The sequence below is a fragment of the Anomaloglossus baeobatrachus genome, chromosome 12 (assembly GCF_048569485.1).
Source record: "Anomaloglossus baeobatrachus isolate aAnoBae1 chromosome 12, aAnoBae1.hap1, whole genome shotgun sequence".
Lineage (NCBI taxonomy): Eukaryota > Metazoa > Chordata > Amphibia > Anura > Aromobatidae > Anomaloglossus > Anomaloglossus baeobatrachus.
In genome coordinates, this window is record NC_134364.1 from 63,709,479 (window position 1) to 63,731,217 (window position 21,739).

General features: G+C 49.2%; 1 protein-coding gene across 1 annotated transcript in view; it reads left to right on the forward strand.

The window, feature by feature from the left end:
• PRPF39 (pre-mRNA processing factor 39) overlaps positions 1 to 21,739 on the forward strand; it is a 169,675-nt gene that overhangs the window by 22,043 nt on the left and 125,893 nt on the right. Inside the window, exons 3-5 of the mRNA XM_075331092.1 lie at positions 6,436 to 6,561; positions 7,189 to 7,307; positions 13,328 to 13,495. Of these exons, the coding sequence (XP_075187207.1) occupies positions 6,436 to 6,561; positions 7,189 to 7,307; positions 13,328 to 13,495 (413 nt within the window). The remainder of the gene's footprint in view (positions 1 to 6,435; positions 6,562 to 7,188; positions 7,308 to 13,327; positions 13,496 to 21,739) is intronic.

Genomic DNA, 21,739 nt, shown 5'->3' on the forward strand with positions numbered 1-21,739 from the left:
CAACAGATACCCCAACAAACCGGACACAGTCAGGCAATCAGTGCCACACACCCCACCGAGACCACGGGAAGACTACAGATTATGAAAAATCAGCAGACCTACCGTACTCTCGTTCGGAAGTGATCAGTTTCCTGGGGTGTCCAGCACGTCATGCCATTCCAGTTGCCGGTTCATCAGGATTTCAGGTGTCTCCGTCTATTGGCGCCACGTTGGGAGCCAATAATGTTAAGGTGAACTCATAACCAGAGATCACTAGTTGCCTACTGCCTGGCCGAATTGATATGGGCCAAGTGCATGCATAAAAGAATCCACACCAGACACAGTCGGATGTGTAATCTCTTCTTGGTCACAGTAGAAAATGGCACCAAACAGACAGAGAGACTCGTGCGTCCTCTTGATATAGGCTAGGGGCGTACACAAGTTCAGATATGCATATTTAGTGGGACAGTTCATGGGCTAGCCAATGGGGAGATCCGTGTTGCTGTTGATGGGCAGGTCTGACTCCAGTGGACGAAACCATGACGATGGGAGGGACGTCATCTGGTGCATCCATGCTGATGGTTTGGTCTGTGATTTCCAGCTTGACCAGGGATCTTCCCTTATATGGTATCTTCTTTCATCTGGACATTCCTTGCATTCCAGGCAAGGTGTGGAGAAACAGGCAATGGCAGCCACCTTTATATCTGTGTCATGCATATGATCTGAAACCTGAATTATGTAAGACAAATCGACATATTTCCCACAATGCTCTATGTCCAGAGGTTAATTAAGTATTTCATTTTATGGCTCTCCTCAACACCCCTATAGCCCAAGCCCCCCCGCCACCACCGCCACAACAGTCAGCCCAGAGCCTAGGGCTCCCAGCCCACCGGAATGGGCAGAGTCTCTGTCCCAATCCATGGAAAAACTGTCACAGAACCTGGTGCTGGCTATGCAATGTCGTCCTCCACACCCTTCTGGGTCCCTGGATGGAACGCAGCCTGAGGATACCCCTATGGAGGGTCCTTCTGAGGTAATCCGGGCCCATGCTCCACCGGTTACAGGGATCAGAAAAAGAGCACACGGCCGGGTGTCTCCAGCACTCTCATGGCCCCCATGGCTCTCCCTCGGGAACACACAGGGCAGGCTCTCCCACGCGCTCCACGGCTTCTGAAGAGCTGGAGGAGGGAGAATGCTGTTTATACCAAGAGGATTCCTTGGTTTCACCCTCCCCAGATGATCAAACTGCAATAGACTCCCTTATAGCAGCAATCAACCAAACTCTGCATGTGGAGGATCCCCCATCCACTACCACTGACCATGTAATCTCCTTTAAGAGGGCAAGGAAACCCCCAAAAGGTTTTCGCTGATCACCCAGAGTTTCAGGATATCCTCACAATGCAAAGGGAGAAGCCTGACAGGCGCTTCGGTAACCGTAAACTCATGGAGACCCGGTACCCTTTTGCCTCACCTGCCCCTAAGGGCTGGGCCGATCCTCCCTCGGTCGACCCTCCTCCCCCCCCCCTCGGTCTCCCGCCTTGCCACAAAGACGCTCCTGTCTTTACCCGATGGTTCCTCTATCAAGGACCCGACAGACAGACAGGTGGAGCACCTCGCCCGTTCTGCCTTTTGAGGCTGCAGGTTCCTCCCTCTCGCCCTCCTTTGCCTCTGTGTGGGTCGCAAAGGCGATCTCGGTCTGGGCAGAATCCCTTAACACTTCGCTTGAGGAATCCCAGTTCCCTCATACCATCACAGAGGAAACAGCTCAAATTGCCGCTGCGGCGGAGTACCTCATGCAGGCCTCCATTGATGCTGCTACCTGTGCAGCTTTTGTCGCCTCAAATACCATAGCCATCCGTAGAGCTCTCTGGCTCCGACAATGGCGAGCGGACTCTGCCTCCAAGAAGTCTCTCACGGGCCTTCCCTTTTTTTCAGACTGGTTGTTTGGCGAACGTCTGGACAAGCTCATTTCTGACGCCACGGGAGGAAAAAGTACCTCCCTTCCCCAGCTGAAGCCCAGGACGACCTTCACCAGACGTCCACAGTCCTCGTTCCGCTCCTTTCGGTACTCATTTGGTTGGTCGATATCCCGCTCTGCCCCCGCCACTAGCCGCGGACTACGCAGGGACCGACCTTCTCAGCTTTCCCCGAAACCCACTTCGTCATGGCAGCCTAGACCGAAACAGTCCAGGACTAGGGAGACTCTGCCACAACGTTCTCCCCCCTCATGACTCCTTTGGCGCCCCGGAAGACACACTCATTGTAGGAGGTCGACTGCGGCTCTTTCAACACATCTGGGCTGCCGCCTCAGACGACAAATGGGTGCAAGACCTTGTGTCTTCCGGTTACGACACAGAATTTCGGACCAGAGTCCCGAGTCGGTTCCTTCTCTCAAACCCCCCAAAGACTCGAAAACGACGCAAGGCCTTTTTCTCAGCAATCCACTCGCTCCAAACAGCAGGAGTGATAATTCCCGTCCCGGACGACGAGAAGTTCAGGGGTTTTTATTCCAACCTTTTTATGGTCCCCAAAAAGGATGGGTAACTTCGACCCATTCTGGACCTCAAACACCTGAACAAACATGTGCACGTACGGAGATTCAGAATGGAGTCCCTAAGGTCCATTATTGCATCCATGGTCGGAGGGGAATTCCTCGCTTCCATGGATATCAAGGAAACGTAACTGCACATACCCATCGCTCCAGATCACCAAAAGTTCCTCCGCTTCGCAGTTCAGGATTCCCATTTTCAATTCGTAGCCCTACCCTTCGGCCTTGCCACCGCACCAAGGGTCTTCACCAAAGTCATGGCGGCTGCCATGAGCGTCCTTCACGCCAGGGGAGTAGTCGTTCTCCCTTACTTGGATGACCTCCTCATCAAGGCCCCCTCCTTCCGCGACTGCTCAACCAGCGTACAGATCACTGTGGACACCCTTTCCCGCTTAGGGTGGCTAGTGAATCTGGACAAATCATCCACGGTCCCAGCACGATCCATCACCTTCCTGGGTATGTCCCTGGACACCCGTCGGGGCTTGATCTTTCTCCCTCAGGACAAGGCGATCGCTCTTCAATGAGCGGTACGCTGCCTTCTACGTTCTCCGTCTCGCTCCATTCAATTCAGCATGAAAGTGCTCGGCAGGACGGTGGCGGCTATGGAGGCAGTACATTTTGCTCAACTGCACCTCCGCCCACTGCAGCTAGCCCTTCTAGCTGCCTGGGACAAGAGCCCCTTTTCCCTGGACAAACATCTTCACCTGACGCCTTCAGTCAGGTATACACTCCGCTGGTGGCTTCGGCCCTCATCCCTATCGAAGGGGAGATCTTTTCTACCAGTGAACTGGCTGGTCATGACCACGGACGCCAGCCTCCTAGGCTGGGGTGCAGTGTACCGACACCACACTGCTCAAGGACGTTGGACGCCCCAGGAGTCTCCCCTACTCATAAACATCCTGGAACTCCGCGCGATCTTCCTCTCGCTCAGGGCGTTCTGCCCTCTGCTAGCGGGTCGTCAGATTCGAGTCCAATCGGACAATGCGACAGCTGTAGCCTATATCAATCAGCATGGGGGCACCCGCAGCAAAGCGGCTTATCTCGAGGCCCACAAGATCCTCAGCTGGTCCGAATCGACGGGGTCAGTGGTATCAGCGGTACACATACCGGGGGTAGAGAACTGGGCAGCAGACTTTCTAAGTCGCCAAGGCCTGGCCGCCGGAGAATGGTCTCTCCACCCAGAAGTGTTTCTACACATCTGCACTCGCTGGGGCACACCAGACGTGGACCTAATGGCCTCAAGGTTGAACGCAAAGGTACCTGCGTTCATAGCCAGGTCACGCGACCCGCAATCCATCGGCGCGGATGCTCTAGTCTGCTCCTGGCACCACTTCTGCCTGCCTTACATATTTCCACCTCTACCCCTGCTGCCACGGGTAATCAGGAAGATCAAGGCAGAGGGAGTCCCGGTGATACTGATAGCACCGGACTGGCCCAGGCGCCCCTGGTACGCCGAATTAGTACAAATGCTCACAGACGCACCGTGGCGCCTTCCAGACATCCCAGACTTGCTGACCCAAGGGCCCATTTCCCATCAGAACTCCAGAGCCCTGAAGCTGACGGCATGGCCATTGAGACCTGGGTATTAACAAGAGCGGGATTCTCCCCCGCGGTTATTTCCACCATGATCAGCGCCCGAAAGCCTGCTTCATCCCGCATTTACCACCATACGTGGAAAATCTTCCTTTCATGGTGCTGGGAAACTAACGTCCAGCCTATGCCTCTGGCCATCCCCAGAATTCTGGACTTTCTACAGTCTGGCTTGCAAGCGGGGTTGGCTCTCCGTTCCCTTAAAGGGCAGGTCTCAGCGCTATCAATCTTCTACCAATGCCGCCTGGCTTAAAAAACGCAAGTCAAGACCTTCCTCCAGGGCGTTTTCCCATCTAGTTCCCCTGTACAAACGGCCGCTGGACCCATGGGACCTCAATCTCGTTCTGGATGGTCTCCAGAGGTCTCCCTTTGAACCTCTCAAGGAATCCTCCCTTGCTCTTCTGTCCTGGAATGTAACATTACTGGTGGCAATTACATCCATCAGACGGGCTTCGGAGCTGGCAGCACTCTCTCTTGCTGCGAGCCTTTTCTGATCTTTCACCAGGACAAGTTGGTTAACCCCCCCCCCCCCCCCTCCGGATTTTCTTCCAAAGGGTTCCTACCCCGTTTCATTTGAACAAGGACATTATTCTGCCTTCCTTTTTGTCATTCCTGAGGGGCCTAAGAAGGGACAGGCAGCTTCAAAAGCGACTCTGGCTCGCTGGATTCGTTCTGCGATCCAGGAAGTCTACCGCTTGCTACTCAAGCCCATTCCTAGTGGGCTGCGGGCTCATTCCACGCGAGCAGTTGGCGCTTCGTGGGCCATTCGGCATCAGGCTTCAGTGGAACAGGTGTGTAAGGTTGTGACCTGGTCTAGCCTACATACATTTTCAAAGCATTACAGAGTCCATACCCAGGTTTCAACTGCGGCAAATCTGGGTAGGAAAATTCTGCAAACGGCAGTAGAGCACCTCTCTCAGTAGGCGCTCCAGGCTGTCTGGGACTGGTTCCTAGTCCTTGGGTTGTGTTGTCTTCTTTTATTTTTCCCACCTATGGACTGCTTTAGGAAGTCCCATGGTCCTGTGTCCCCCAATGAGGCGTCAGAAAAACTGATTTTTGTGTACTCACCGTAAAATCGTTTTCTCTTAGCCATCATTGGGGGACACAGCACCCACCCTGTTGGGCCTTGGTTCTCTCAGTATCTTATTCGGTTATGACTTGTATTTTTGTGTTCCTAATCTTGCAGAACTTTTTCCACTAAGGCCTGGAGAAACTGGCTGCTGTGATTTAGTGTCTTTTACTGCCAGTGACTTGGTAACAATTTCTTTCTTGTCACAAACATATCGTACATTGATGGCAAAATAATTCAGTGAAATGCGGTGACTCTGGCATCCATCAAAGGCAATGGGTGAAAAGATAGGACATTCAGACACAGCGTTTTGTGAGGATCCTCACAGAGAATGAGCAGTCAGTTTGTGGCGTTTTCTAATCTGCTTTTGCTATTGAAAACATTATTAGCTCAAAAACCTTTCAGGTGATGCAGTTTTTTAAAAAGCTGAAAAACATATCCTCAAAAAACGTAGCAAAAGTGCTGTGTGTGAATGTAGTCTTAGATCAGGAATAGAACAGACATTTATAGGACATTCATAACTTTCCCAAATTCCTATGAAAAAATATTCCGCACCAATTTATTATATATTTTAGGAGTTGGTCCATTTTATACAGACTCCACCAAAGTGAACTCCGACTCCACAGCCCTGGTTGTGTGCCCTACCTTATAGAGTACCTGGAAAATCTGAGGTGCTGTAGCATAGGGCAAGGAAACCTATTTCTATCGACTGCTGTTAAGTCATTATATGGGGCTCTGTTGCACCAAAATTTGTTTTAAACCCATGCAAATTAGGCTATTGGTGCACTTGTGGTCCACCGCGCCTCTTCATTTCCCCAAATCAGTGTCACCCCATCCCCCCCCGCTTATTCACTGTCAATCATATAGGGGCGGCACCTGCAGAGGAGAGCATTTGACATGCAAGTCGAATTTTCTTAAAATTAAAGGCTCAAAACGTGATTTGGCACAACGAAGCCCCAGATTACAGCTGACTAGGTACAGTTGGAATTGTTTCCCTACTTTATCATGAATGACCTGGGGTTTCCTAGGTACATTCTTACTGTTGGGTTTCCATTGGAAGTGATTACATATTTCTAAGAATTTTTCTATTTTGTGGGGGTCTTTCTGCTGTGATCCCAGAATAAAGGAATGATGTGTGGCGCTTGTGTAGCCAGAGGGAACTACTACATAAATATAAGGTCAAACTGTCTAGGCAAAAAAAAAATAGACCTTGGTACAACCTGATTAAGCCTTTTTGTCTTCTATCTAGAATCACATATTTTCTGCTCGGAGAGTGTTTGATATGTTCCTGGCTCGTTATCCGTATTGTTATGGCTACTGGAAGAAGTACGCTGATCTGGAAAAGCGGAGCAATAATGTCATGGAGGCCGATGAGGTAATTACGATATTTTGTAGACATATTAGGCAGAAGACTGGACATTGGCTTTGGGCCTGCGCTGGGCCCCCCTGTGTAAGGTCAAAACAGGATTAATACTACAGCATTTGTCACTAAGCGTGACATTTGTCCTAATATCTCCTTTCTTTGTTGACAGGTGCCTTAAATCTCCACAGTTTGTCAAGCTGTGCAGTGCAAGCCAATATTACACTGCAGCTTAACAAGTAGGGCAGGGCTTTCTGTCATTCGTTGTGTGGTGGCTTAGTTTAATTTTTAATTTTTTATTTTTTTGCTGGTTTACATTTTGCTACTTGTTTATTGAATTTGTGGTCAGACGCCGTGAATGAGAATCTAACGGGTCTGTGCCGTATGGTCTGTACCCCAAAGCCAGCCCTCAGCTCCTGCTAAGAATACAGCTGCACACTGAAGATCAAGACACTGCAAGTGGAGCTCAGAACATAAGCCATGTTCTATCCCACCTCCACTTCTATGGTAATGGCAGATTTTCACTGCAATTCCAAATATTTAGCCTTTTTGTAAGGTTGACCGGATACAAGCCATTCTCCTGGGACGAGAAATGTATCATTGCCCTTGGCGTATTTTTCTCTCTTTTATCTTGCTGCGTAGGTTTATCGTAGAGGAATTCAGGCTGTTACCTTAAGTGTTGACCTTTGGATACATTACCTACAGTTTTTAAAGGAAACTTTAGATCCTGCTGACCCGGAAACGGCTAACACTTTGAGAGGGTAAGTAATTCAAGAAGTGTTATATGATACACTCTGAGCTCACTGATTTCTATGGCTGCATGCAGCTGTTTATAGGGATTGTCTAGGCATGTAATATTGATCTGGGGGTGGGGGGGGGGAATCAGATGTGTGGACTAACCCATAGACTATTATATGTACAAGTTCTATCCAGGAAAATAGCAGTTGGATGAGAGAAATTAATTCCTGAATGAGCTCGTACCTGCATGTTCGGCGGCCGCACTTTCCGCAGCGTGGACACAGCACTCCCCATGTCCCATAGGATAACATGGGGAGTGCCTGTACATGCTAAAACCTGCGGATTTATCTGGAAAATCCAGAAAAATTCGCAGCAAAATCCGCACAAACAGGCTCTTGTGGGCACATAGCCTTAGGCCTCATTCAGATGTCCGTGTGTTTTCTCGTACGCAGAGCAAATATTACAAATGTCATTAGTGTATGGTTAAAGGGAACCTGTCACCAGATTTTTACCTATTAAACTAAATTGCATTCTGTATTCTGTAAAGGTGCACCTTGGCCCTGACTCCCCTTCCAGACCCCAAATATAACTTTATAAAACTTGGCTGTTAGGTATGCTAATTACCTTGGTTGGCCAGATGGGCGTGCTCCTTTATCCCCCCCCTCCCGCCGCTGATCGCCGTCCTCCTCCTTTTTTGATTGACGGGATGACGCCCTCAGACATCCTCCATCACATTTTCAAATCTCGCACCTGTGCAGATAGGTCGGCTCGCGCAGGTGCAGTTCTCTCTGTCATATTGCGGGCAGAGCAGAAAACAGCTGCCCTCGCTTGCGCCGGTGTGCTAAATGCACAGGCGCGAGATTATGGGCGGGTGTGAGCATGGCACTGGTGATTCATGCACAGCGCCGACCTCACCAGCGCCATGCTCGTACCCGCCCATAATCTCGCGCCTGCGCATTTAGCTCACCGGCGCGAGCTATGGCAACTATGTTTTCTGCTCTGCCCGTGATATGGCAGAGCGAACTGCGCCTGCACAAGCTCACCGAACTGTAGAGGCGCGAGATTGGAAAATGCGACGAGGATGATGACGGAGGGCGTCATCCTGTCAATCAAGGAAGGAGGATGGCGATCAGCGGCAGGAGGAGGAACAGGAGCAGAAAATGAGCATGCCATCTGGCTAACCAAGGTAATTGGCATATTTAAGGGCTAAGTTTTATAATGTTATATTTGGGGTCTGAAAGGGGAGTCAGGGCCAAGGTGCACCTTCATAAGATGCAGCCCAGGAGCTGCAGAAGGGGATTCTTTTAGTTTAATAGGGAAAAATCTGGTGACAGGTTCCCTTTTAAGTAAATTACAAAGCTTCTACTATGCTTGCAGTGTTAAATACTGACGGCACATGGATGCCATCCGGAGCCATAGACTTGGATTGGCCCGTTTTGTTTTATTTTTTGCTGTCAGAAAAAAAAATGGAGGCTTGAATAGCATCATAGATTATAATGGGGACTTGTTCTGTTTGGGGTTTCTGCATGAGGCCTAAGCAGAATGCCTCAATTTTATTTGACCAGACAACCCCTTGGATAAATGCACGTTTTCCACTGACCAAAAAAATGAGCTGGAGCAGGAGTTGGAATACATGCATATAAGCGCATGTGCACACTGGCCATAAGACAGAAAACCAAAAAATGGAAATAATATGGACGTATGCTCTGCTGTATCGAACTAAAAGCATAATGCATTTAAATAAACATAGGGTAAAGCGTAAAGCCATCCCACCGCTACCAAGTGTACCCAAATCGGGATGGTACCAAACACTCTCTAGTATTAAAATTTACCATATGTCAAAACATACTATAATACTTTTATTTAGTTACAGCAGGGTTTATGTCCATATTTTTATTTCATGCTCCACTGTCTGTAGACTTAGAAGCTAACTTTGGAATGACGACGTGGCATCTGTCCATTATTGGGGAACAAAAAAAACAAAACAATAAACTGTTGTATGTGTGATGGGTGTTGTGGCCTTCTGCATAGGGCAGACACATACGTGTCAGAGGCCAGAGGGACCCTTTGACTTGCATGTGATTGATTAGTGGCCTCATGCAATGAAAGTTTACGCCTCATGCTTTCCCCGGCCTGAGTACAGTTTGTGCTCATAAATTCATAATATGAGATATTTCTTTGTCGCTCCATTGGGAGACCCAGACAATTGGGTGTATAGCTTCTGCCTCTGGAGGCCACACAAAGTATTACACTTTAAAAAGTGTATCCCCTCCCCTCTGCCTATACACCCTCCCGTGGATCACGGGCTCCTCAGTTTTTATGCTTTGTGTGGAAGGAGGCACACATCCACTCATGCATTCTCATACTTAGTTATGTCGGTTGGAAGAAAAGAGGACACCCACGGGGCCCCCGGCATGTTCCCTTCTCACCCCACTACGTCGGCGGTGTTAAAGTTGAAGTACCCATTGCGGGTACAGAGGCTGGAGCCACATGCCGTCTCCTTCACCATCCCTTAGCGGCTCTGGGAGAAGTGGGATCCTAAGCGGTCATCCATTTACTGGGACCGTGCTCCCTCCGCAGCCCCTGTGGGAACCTGCCGGACCGGAGCCTCTTCAACCTCAGGGACCGGGCTCTGCAACTCAAAGGTACTCTGTGTCCCCATTGGGGACTGTGCAGGGAGCGTACCTTCTTTCCGGAAGCCGCGGCAGCTGCTGAATGAGAAGGCCGGTGGACTTCCGCGCCGACCGTGCCTGCTTGTCGGGCGCGGTCTCAAATTTAGTCCCCGGCTTCATCGCGGCCTAGTCGCAAAAATCCCGCCCCCGGGCCTGCCTGTCAGGGGTAAGGGCGGGATTACCGACCTGACGTCGGATGTGAGGGCTGGAGCATCCTGCATGTTTTCCTCCCCCCTCACTGATCACTGTGGGGACCCCAGATTCCCGCACTTTCCTGGCGCCGCCCACGGCTCCACTCCTCCCCTGAGTGCTCCGGCAGCCATTTTTTGGCATTCTGCCGGTGGAGGATTCTCAGTGAACAGCTCTGCAGCTCCGGGGAATCTGGAGGACACTCTCCGCTTGTTAGCGGTCGGTAAGCCACACCGGTCACCCGGTGCTGGTCCCCCTAGGGTTCCGGAATTATATATATATATATTATATATATATTCCGGAACCCTAGGGGGACCAGCACCGGGTGACCGGTGTGGCTTACCGACCGCTAACCACCAATGCCGTCTCCTTCACCATCATTCACTATTGGCTTTTCATTGGTGGCTGGAGGGCAGGCAGATCCGTATCCAGTCGGACAACGCCACTGCCGTCGCATACATCAACCACCAAGGCGGCACTCGCAGTCGTCAAGCCTTCCAGGAAGTCCGACGGATTCTGCAGTGGGTGGAAGCCACAGCCTCCACCATCTCCGCAGTTCACATCCCGGGCGTAGAAAACTGGGAAGCAGATTTTCTCAGTCGTCAGGGCATGGATGCGGGGGAATGGTCTCTGCACCCAGACGTGTTTCGAGAGATCTGTCGCCGCTGGGGAACGCCGGACGTCGATCTCATGGCGTCACGGCACAACAACAAGGTCCCGGTATTCATGGCACGGTCTCAGGATCACAGAGCTCTGGCGGCGGACGCGTTAGTTCAGGATTGGTCGCAGTTTCGACTGCCTTATGTGTTTCCTCCTCTGGCGATGCTGCCCAGAGTGTTACGCAAGATCAGGTCCGACTGCCGTCGCGCCATTCTCGTCGCTCCAGACTGGCCGAGGCGGTCGTGGTACCCGGATCTGTGGCATCTCACGGTGGGTCAACTGTGTGGGCGCTTCCAGACCGCCCAGACTTGCTGTCACAAGGCCCGTTTTTCCATCTGAATTCTGTGGCCCTCAACCTGACTGTGTGGCCATTGAGTCCTGGCTCCTAGCGTCTTCAGGGTTATCTCAGGATGTCATTGCCACCATGAGACAGGCCAGGAAGCCTACGTCCGCCAAGATCTATTATAGGTCTTGGCAAATCTTCCTATCCTGGTGTGCTAATAACGGTTTTACTCCATGGCCGTATGCCTTACCCACTTTTCTTTCATTCCTTCAATCCGGAATGGACAAGGGTTTGTCACTTGGCTCTCTCAAGGGCCAAGTATCGGCGCTCTCCGTATTTTTTCAAAAGCGCCTAGCCAGGCTTCCGCAGGTCCGCACGTTCCTGCAGGGAGTTTGCCACATAGTCCCACCTTACAAGCGGCCGCTGGAACCCTGGGATCTTAACAGGGTGCTAACGGCTCTTCAGAAACCACCTTTCGAGCCGCTGCGGGATGCCTCTCTATCACGTCTTTCGCAAAAGGTGGCCTTTCTAGTGGCAGTCACATCACTTCGGAGAGTGTCTGAGCTAGCAGCGCTGTCATGCAAAGCCCCCTTCCTGGTGTTTCACCAGGATAAGGTGGTTCTGCGTCCGGTCCCGGAATTTCTCCCTAAGGTGGGTATCCCCTTTTCATCTAAATCAGGATATCTCCTTGCCTTCATTTTGCCCTAATCCAATTCACCAGTGTGAAAAAGATTTGCACTCTTTGGATCTTGTGAGAGCACTCCGGCTCTACGTGTCTCGCACGGCGCCCCTGCGTCGTTCAGATGCGCTCTTTGTCCTTGTCGCTGGCCAGCGTAAGGGTTCGCAGGCTTCCAAGTCAACCTTGGCTCGGTGGATCAAGGAACCGATTTTCGAAGCCTACCGTTCTTCTGGGCTTCCGCTTCCTTCAGGGCTGAAAGCCCATTCTACCAGAGCCGTGGGTGCGTCCTGGGCATTGCGGCACCGGGCTACGGCTCAGCAGGTGTGTCAGGCAGCGACGTGGTCTAGTCTGCACACTTTCACGAAACACTATCAAGTGCATACCTATGCTTCGGCAGACGCCAGTCTAGGTAGGCGAGTCCTTTAGGCGGCGGTTGTCCACCTGTAAGAGGGGGCCGTTTTTTCGGCTCTTTTTTATTGAGGTATTCTTTTACCCACCCAGGGACTGCTCTTGGACGTCCCAATTGTCTGGGTCTCCCAATGGAGCGACAAAGAAAAAGGGAATTTTGTTTACTTACCGTAAATTCCTTTTCTTCTAGCTCCTATTGGGAGACCCAGCACCCGCCCCTGTGCCCTTTGGGCTGGTTGTTCTTTTGTGTACACATGTTGTTCAAGATGAATTGTTCGTTTGATTCATGGTTTTCAGTTCACCGAACATCCTTCGGATTGAATTTACCTTAGACCAATTTATAAGTCTTCTCCTTCCTGCTTTTGCACCAAAACTGAGGAGCCTGTGGTCCACGGGAGGGTGTATAGGCAGAGGGGAGGGGTTACACTTTTTAAAGTGTAATACTTTGTGTGGCCTCCGGAGGCAGAAGCTGTACACCCAATTGTCTGGGTCTCCCAATAGGAGCTAGAAGAAAAGGAATTTACGGTAAGTAAACAAAATTCCCTTCTTTTCTCCCCGTAAACTTCCATGCTCAGATTTCTTGGTTCAGGTACATTAACTTCAATGGAGAGGTAATTAAGTAGCTGCCCAGTTATTTGGGAAGAGTCCAAACACATGGGATAAAACTCAGATGACATAAGTCAGACCATAACTACTAAAAGAAAGTGGGTAGTTATAATCACTGCAGGGGTTTGGTGGATTTTGTTTTTCTCTTGACTATTTTATTGGCATTTAACCTTGGTCACACGTCCAGTATTTGTCAGCCAAAACCAGGAGTGGGTGATAAATACAGGAGTAGTGCACGTGTTTCTATTATACTTTTCCTCTGATTATTCAGCTCCTGATTTTTGGTTTACAATTACTGATTTACTGAATACTGAACATGTGAAAGTGGCCTTAGTGGCATAATTTGCTTGTGGGTAAAAGCATTAATTATCATGTGTAGCAGGCCTTTGTACTCCTCTCTTCTGTGTAGCCTACAATTCCTCTTACCTAGTCTTTGTAATTCCAGGTATTGACGTTGGGTAACTTTGGTGCCATACACCAGTTGTATCCTGAAACGCTTGGCTGCCTTTGTTTACCACTATTCTGATCCTTTTTTCTGTCTCGCAGGACATTTGAGCATGCCATCATGTCAGCGGGTCTAGACTTCCGTTCAGATAAGTTATGGGAAATGTATATTGCCTATGAGACCGAACATGGCAATCTAAGTGGAGTCACCTCTATATACAGCCGCCTTCTGGGAATACCAACACAGCTCTATACTCACCATTTTCAACTGTAAGTTCAAGATTATCGGCACGGGGGGAGGTTATAGATAAAGAAAAATTACAAGTCAGAAGCTCAGTTCAGTGTCTGATCTTGTAATATATGTGTGTGGGGGTCTCCATAGAACGAGTCCTGGGCAGGTCCCCCCCCCCTCCCCTGCCATGTAGGCTATGGGGGTCTCTTGTATTCCTGAAACAACCCCCTTTCTCCATAGAAGATAACTTTTTTTTTTTCTTTTAAATCCCCAAACAAAAGCCTGCTCTGAAAATCCGCCAATTGTGTTTTGCAATTTCTGTTTCCCCAAATTGTTTTGCATCTATTTTAGTTTTAGAGTAAAATATTCGAATAACTTTATACCAAAATAATCACTTCTGTCCTGTTTTATCATGTGCATTTGCGCTTTTTTGGATAGGTAATTTTTGGTTGGGTGGTTTTAGGCTGCTGTTTTTTTTCTATAAATGAAGCCGGTGGTTTTGTTTCCTAGATGTTTTCCACGGATTAATCAATTACAACTTACAAGTCACAAAATTTGTTGTAAATATACTCCAATTCTTGTTTTTCTCTCCCCCTCCATATACCAGTTATCTTGGCATCAGTTAACAGGATGACCCACATGTGCCATTTTGAAGTTAGTTGACCTTTTTTTGCGCCAAACATTACAAGAAAAAGTGAATTGAAAAATAAAGTACCTTTTTGTCTTTGCACGTGAAAATCTGTTGCACGATGGTCCCCGAAACGTAGAGCTCTCAGGGAGATGCAATTTTCTGCTCTAGACCTTCATAGGTGAATTTTGCAGTCTCCTCCCAAAGTATCAGGGATAGAGATATAGCTGTATAAATCTAGCTACATACCTACTCGGTGGATGCATCGAGCAGATGCTCTTCTTAGGATTTGCAGTCTTTGTGCTTCGTTTGTGAAAACAATATACACTCCTCACAAAGTTAGGGATATTTGGCTTTTGGGTGAAATTCCAGGATGATCCTAAAATACCCTCTGACCTTTTCAGGTGAATTTAATGTGACCTTCTCCAAACATTTGAACAGTTGGACATACGCATCATATGTTTCAGGACTTTCCACAAATTGCTGTTCTCTATCAAAGAGCTTAATGGCAAAATTCCCAACAGGTGTTTGATCCATGAATAGTCCAATAAATTTTGGGTGTTCAATTAGAATTGGTATTAATCCGTCCTCATCATGCTGTTCACATTTTGGCATCATGAGACCAAGAAGACACCTAACAATTGATCAGCAGTACCACACCATTGGGAGGTCTCAAGCAGGATTTTCTCAGACGGAAGTGACCACTGAGCTTAAAGGCACCTGTCACCAGTTTTTTCTGTATTAAACCAAAAATATCACCTTCTGCAGCTCCTGGGCTGCATTCTAGGAAGGTGCACCTTGTTGCTGGTCCCCCTTGCAGACCCCTAAAAGAACTTTATAAAATCTTAGTTTCCTATGCAAATGAGTTTGGTTGGCCAGATGGGCGGGCTCTAATTCGGCTCCTGTCCCCCCTCCTGCCGCTGTTCGCCATCCCCCAGTCATGATTTACATGGATGATGGCTCCCCACGCTGCTGAAGTCTCGCGCTGGCGCATTTCGCTGTGCCCCTATCGCGGGGCTGAGCATAAAGTTTCCCTCGCGCGAGGACTGGTGATGTAGTTACGCAGGCGCAAGATTATGGGCGGGTACGAGGATAACGCTGGTGAGGTTTATACACAGCACCGCCCATAATCTTGCGCCTGCGCAATGACATCACCGGCGCTCGCGCGAGGGAAACTTTATGCTCAGCCCCGCGATAGGAGCACAGCGAAATGCGCTTGTGCGAGACTCCAGCAGCGTGGATGACTTGGGGACGGCGAACAGCAGCAAGAGGGGGGGACAGGAGCTGAATTAGAGGCCGCCCATCTGGCCAACCAAACTCATTTGCATAGGAAACGGTAAGATAATATAAAGTTCTTAGGGGTCTGCAAGGGGGGCCAGCAAGGTGCACCTTCCTAGAATGCAGCCCAGAAGCTGCAGAAGGTGATATTTTTGGTTAAAAGGGAACCTGTCACCAGTTTTTTCCCTATTAAAAGGGTCACAGAGTGTCACCAGGAGGTTGTACAGAGATACAGAGAGATTGGAAGAGTCACAGAAAAGGAGAGAAGTGAATGTCTTTTGGCCACATCCCACACTAATGACCGCTTCATTGTGAGCTATGCCACACAACTCCAGTCACATTTAAGGTGAGATTAGAGGCACGTCAGACCATTAGAAACTGCTTACATCAGTGTGTTTTAGTCGACCTGCAAGGTACCTGACCGCACCTCCAGGCACAGATGTAATCTATGTACCTGATGACGCCTGTGCCTGGTGGTGTGACCTACACTGGATGAGGGACCAGTGGGCCTCAGTGATGGTCACTGATGAAAGTCAATTCACACTGAGCAGAAATAATGGCCACCCGTCTTGAGAGCCTGCAGAGAGGGAAGGAGGGGGGGGTGTCTGGCAGTCCCCAACCCGTGAATTTACTAAATTGCGGCACAGATTTAGCATTTTAAGGGATGGTGAAAGGACGAGGCATATGACATTGGGGCAAATTGGTCAAGGGCCTTACAAAATGGAGGCACCCGGTGGCCTTTATGGACGTAGGATACTTAACCAAAAACAGACCATCACATCCAACATTGGCATTGCTGTACAAGGTGTGGGATAGAGGGAAGGCTTTGCTGGAAATATCAGGAGTGACGGAGTACTTGCCCTTATGGCATAATCACAGATTAGTAGAGCTACAGAAACTCCCAGGCTGGAGAATGTGGGTTGGTAGGGCTGTACATCTGGTGTCTCAGATGCTTCACAATGACATGCATAAAAGTTTTGACCAGTTCCAGACTGAGTTTGGTGGTATAGTTCCTTCTATCAGTACCTACAGCTCTGGCACGCTTACGAGACACACACGCGACATGGCTATTAGTACAGAGCGGAGTCACACCCTCGCTGACATCTGACCGCTACTACGGTGTTATCTCTAGATTGTATACAGTGATGCTACCTAGGTATCTCGACAATTCCCTTTGCAATCTAGAGAGAAGTGGGGGAGAGATGTAGACCCTTTAACGGATGAGGTCCTGTCCCAGACTCCAAGCCTAGCTGTCTCTGAAAGTCAACGACTGCCCCAGCTATTTCTCCTGCATAGAGTGTACAGGACACCCAGTCTATTACACAGCATGGGGATCCGGACAGATGATTGTGTCCTAGGTGCAGGTGGGAGAATGCTAATCTGTTGCGTATAATGTGGTCCTGTGGGAATATCGAAGACTACTGGAGGGCAGTATTGTCTCTAATTGAGCAAGTTTTTAACACGACTGCAGCCAAGACATGTTGCATGCGTTCTGGGTCCCCTGGAGGGAGGGAGGGGGGGTGGATTTGAGCTCGCCGATGACGTTTAGTATTACATGACTCTTGTATCAGGCCAGGAAACTGTTGGCTTATCACTGTGTGGATCCGGCCCCTCTGGCCATTGGGGACCTTACGGTAAGAGTTAATTCTATACTTTGGTTGGAGAAGGGGGTATACCTCAAAAGAAATACCCTGAAGTTCTGTAAGATTTGGGGGTCTGGTTGGACACTTTGGGCCTTCCCTCCTCGGCACTTTTGCAAGACCGTAGATGAGATCAGGTTCTTATAACCAGGGCTGTGGAGTCGGAGTCGTGGAGTCGGAGTCGGAGCTCATTTTGGTGGAGTCGGAGTCGGAGTTGGAGTCGGTATAAAATGCACCGACTCCGACTCCTAAAATATATAATAAATTGGGGACAGGAGTGCAATGCAGAATGTGCTGAATATTTTACTAAATAATAACATTTAGTATAATGCTTATATTTAAGTGAAAAATGTATTGTAGTATAATGTGAACATCAGACATTTAATTGTTTTTATGATACAATAATCAAGATATTTGGATAGAACATAAAATATTTATTGGATACAACTTTAGAACACAAAAAACTAATAAATTGTAAATATGTAATATTATATATATATACACAGTGTATATACACACACAAGATATATATGTAATCTACTGTATATTACATAGTGTATTACATATTTACAATTTATTACAGTTTTTTGTGTTCTAAAGTTGTATCCAATAAATATATTTTATGTTCTATCCAAATATCTTGATTATTGTATCATAAAAATTATTAAATGTCTGATGTTCACATACACATATTCATGTACTACAATAAATTTTTCACCTAACTATAAGCAATATATGTAGGAGTCGGAGTCGGAGCAAGAGAATTTGAGGAGTCGGAGTCGGAGTTGAAGGTTTGGCTTACCGACTCCACAGCCCTGCTTATAACTGGTTAATAATTTATTGGAATCTGATGAACTACATATATCTGGAACATATATGGTTGCTGCAAAAGATGTGGGGTATTTTATATTGTGGGTAGCATATTGACATGGAATATTTAGTTTGTGACCTACCCTGATGTTGGGTATGGACTGCAGGTGCACTGTTAATTCTATACCTTTGTAACTGAATATGGTCTTTTCCTTTCTCTGTACTATTTTTGCTGGGTAATAGACTGTTATCTGTGTTGTGTAACTTTGTTGGTTAATAAAAATGAACCTGATTTAAAAAAAAAAAAAGCCACCAATCATGTTGGAGACATCAAGGAGAGCGCTGTGCAACGGTCACTGCTGTCACCAGATGAGCTTGTGGTGGTGTATGCCGGTGTGTCTAGTCAGTACAGAATGGCCATACACTGTGTGAATTGTTAAGTGACAGCCCCCTACTACTGGAATAACATTAATCCAGTCATTGTGCCTCTGCGTGAACAACACCGGTCTAATTTCATCTTTATGGACGACAAATCTCCAGCTCATCGAGGTAGCATCATTAGGGAACAGCTGCTGGAGACTGGGGAACCTCAAATGGAGCGGCTGCACTTTCTCCAGACCTGAATCCCATAGAAAACCTATGGGATCAGCTGAGTTGCCGTGTAGAGGCCGCAACTTTGTACCCCAGAACCTCAATGACCTGAGGGCTGCCATGCCTCCGCAGACAATGACTCCACTTGTGACCAGCAGGAGGTGTCTGTCCGCTGTAATTGATGCTCAAGGCCCCTTAAGTTATTTAGATTGACATTTTGGAAGGGGGAAGGGATATATACCACTGCTGTTGGTTTCTATAAATTGCTTGAGATGAGGAAGTCACCATTGCATGCTTCTACTTAAAATGCCCAACTTTCATGATAAAATATGACTGTAGCGTGACATTTTTAGGTTTCTTCAGCGCTCTATTGGGAGACCCAGACGATTGGGTGTATAGCACTGCCTCCGGAGGCCACACAAAGCAATTACACTAAAAAGTGTAAGGCCCCTCCCCTTCTGGCTATACACCCCCAGTGGGATCACTGGCTCACCAGTTTTCGGCTTTGTGCGAAGGAGGTCAGACATCCACGCATAGCTCCACTGTTTAGTCAGCAGTAGCTGCTGACTATATCGGATGGAAGAAAAGAGGGCCCATATGGGGCCCCCAGCATGCTCCCTTCTCACCCCACTGGTGGTTTGTAAGGTTGAGGTACCTATTGCTGGTACGGCGGCTGGAGCCCACATGCTGTTTTCCTTCCCCATCCCCCTGAGGGGCTCTGAGGAAGTGGGATCTTACCGGCCCCAAAGCCCTGAGGCCGGGCTCCATCCACAGACCCATTGAACCTGCTGGATGTGGAGCGGGAGTGCCGTTCAGGGACATGGCCCTGCACCATTCAGGTACTCTGTGTCCCCGTACACACAGGCACAGCACACTCCAGACTTGCTGGGTGTGCTAGTGCGCCGGGGACAGTAAAGGGTTACAGTCACTGCAGCCTAGCTGAGTGACTTTATTTATTGGGAACTACCGCGCCGGACGCTCCGGGAGCGGCGGCGCGGCTGGGACTTGTGGTGCGCCGGGGACTTAGCGCCGACCGCGCTTTTACGGCGGCGGCGCTTATAAATCCAGTCCCCGGCTTTTGCGGCCTAGCTCCGCTTCGTTCCCGCCCCCACCCTGTCAATCAGGGTAGGGGAGAGACGCTGTACAATCAGCAGCGTCGAGGGCTGGAGCCTTATTTACATGCTCCAGCCCTCTCACTGGACACTGTGGGACGCCGGTTTCCCGCTCTGACTTGGGGGCACGCCCACGGCCCGCCCCTACTCACACGAGCTGGAGGAGGACGCCGGCAGCCATTCCTGCAGTCCGAGCTGAGAGAACGGACTCTGGGCAACCAGGCACAGGACTGGGGCGACCACACACCCGCTTATAGGCGGGCGGTAAGCGGCACCTGAAGTGCTGACACTAAATACCGCAATTTGTCCATTTGTATTTTATGCTTACACTGCATAGGTCGCTATTTTTGGAGATGGCGACACATCAGCAGCAGGAAAGCATGGGTGCTAAGGCACAGGCTTTCTATGCTGCTTGTATTGCACGTACTGAAGTGTTCATGTGTATTTATGCTTATATGCTATACACTGCACTGTACGGTCGCTAGTCTTGGCTATATTCGCCATAGAATGGCTAGACTACAGCAGCAGAAAAGCAAGGGTGCTGAGACACAGGTTTTTTTTCTATGCTGCTTGTATTGCAGGTGTTGCAGTGTTCATTTGTACTTATGCTTGTATGCTATACATTGCACTGTATGGTCGCTATTCTGGGCCATATTCCCCTAGATGGCTAGACAACAGCAGCAAAAAAGCAAGGGTGCCAAGGCACAGGCTTTCTATGCTGCTTGTACTGCATGTGCTGCAGTGTTCATTTGTACTTTATGCTTGTATGCTATACATTGCACTGTACGGTCGCCATTCTTGGCTCTATAAGTCGGCAGCAGCATATAAGCAACACAGGCTTTCGATGCTGTTTTTACTGCATGTGATACTGTTCCACGGCACTGAACCCCGTTGTGTGCAATGCTCCCCTGTAGCACTTGGTCAGCCGGGGTCTCTACTTGACGTGGCCAAAAGAACCACCTCTCAACCCTGTCCAAGGACAGGGACGGAGTTGCAATGGGATAGAGACTTGCAGTCCGGACAGGCCATGGGCAATCTGGATCATTGCTCCCTGGCCACCCTCATTTGAAATAAAATCGGTGCTCCGGGGGGGGTCCCAGGAAGACTCTCTGTATGATGAGGCAGACGTAGCTCATCAGGACTTTGATCCTGACACCGCTCTCACTCCGGATACACCGGATGGTGACGCCATAAGGAATGATCCTATAGCGTCCATCAATGGAATGTTGGATCTTTTCTCCCTCAGCTCCCCCAGCGGAGGAGTCAGCTTCACAGCAGGAGAAGTCCCATTTCAGTAGCTCAAACGTATATTGAGTATTGTTCTGGCCACGCTGACTTCAGAGAAGCAGTCCAGGAACACCACGCTTCCCAGATAAGCGTTTTCTCCAAACGTATTAAGGATACACGTTATCCCTTTCCCCCTGACGTGGTCAAGCGTTGGACCCAGGGTCCAAAGGTGGATTCTCCAATCTCCAGGCTTGCGGCTAGAGCCATAGTTGCAGTGGAGATGGGACTTCACTTACAGATGCCATTGACAGACAGATGGACTCTGGTTGAAATCTGTCTATGAGGCTTTCGGCGTGTCGGTTGCTCCGGCATTCACAGCCGTATGGGCACCCTAAGCTTTTCAGCTGTTCTTGCGCAGCTGGTCTTGAGCACATGTACATCTGTGCCGCAGGGGCGTCCGTAACCTCGCAATGTCTGCATTGCGACTTACCCTATTAATGCTGTCCTGGAAGGACAGTCGAGGTTTCGGTCCTTCCCAGGCTCGGGCAGGTCCCAATTGTCCTCGTCCAAAAGGGCTGAAAAGCCTCAGAGGGGCTCAGCTTCCGGCCGGGCTCAATCACGCCCAAGGAAGGTAGCCGGAGGAACCGCTACCAAGGCGGTCTCCTCATGACTCTCAGCTCTCTCATCTCTCCGCATCCGCGGTTGATGGCAGACTCGCTCGCCTTTGGCGACATTTAGCTGCCACAGGTCACAGACCGGTGGGTGAGGGACAGTGTGCCCACGTGCACAGGACAGAGTTCTGTTCTCGTCCTCCGGCTCGATTCTTCAGAACGTCCCCACCTCCCCACCGAGCAGATGCTCTTCTGCAGGCAGAAGGAGTGGTAATCCCGGTTCCTCTTCAGGAACAAGACACGGTTTTCCTCCAATCTGGTTGTGGTGCCAAAAAAGGATGGCTCTTTCCGTTCCGTTCTGGACCTAAAACTGCTCAACAAGCAC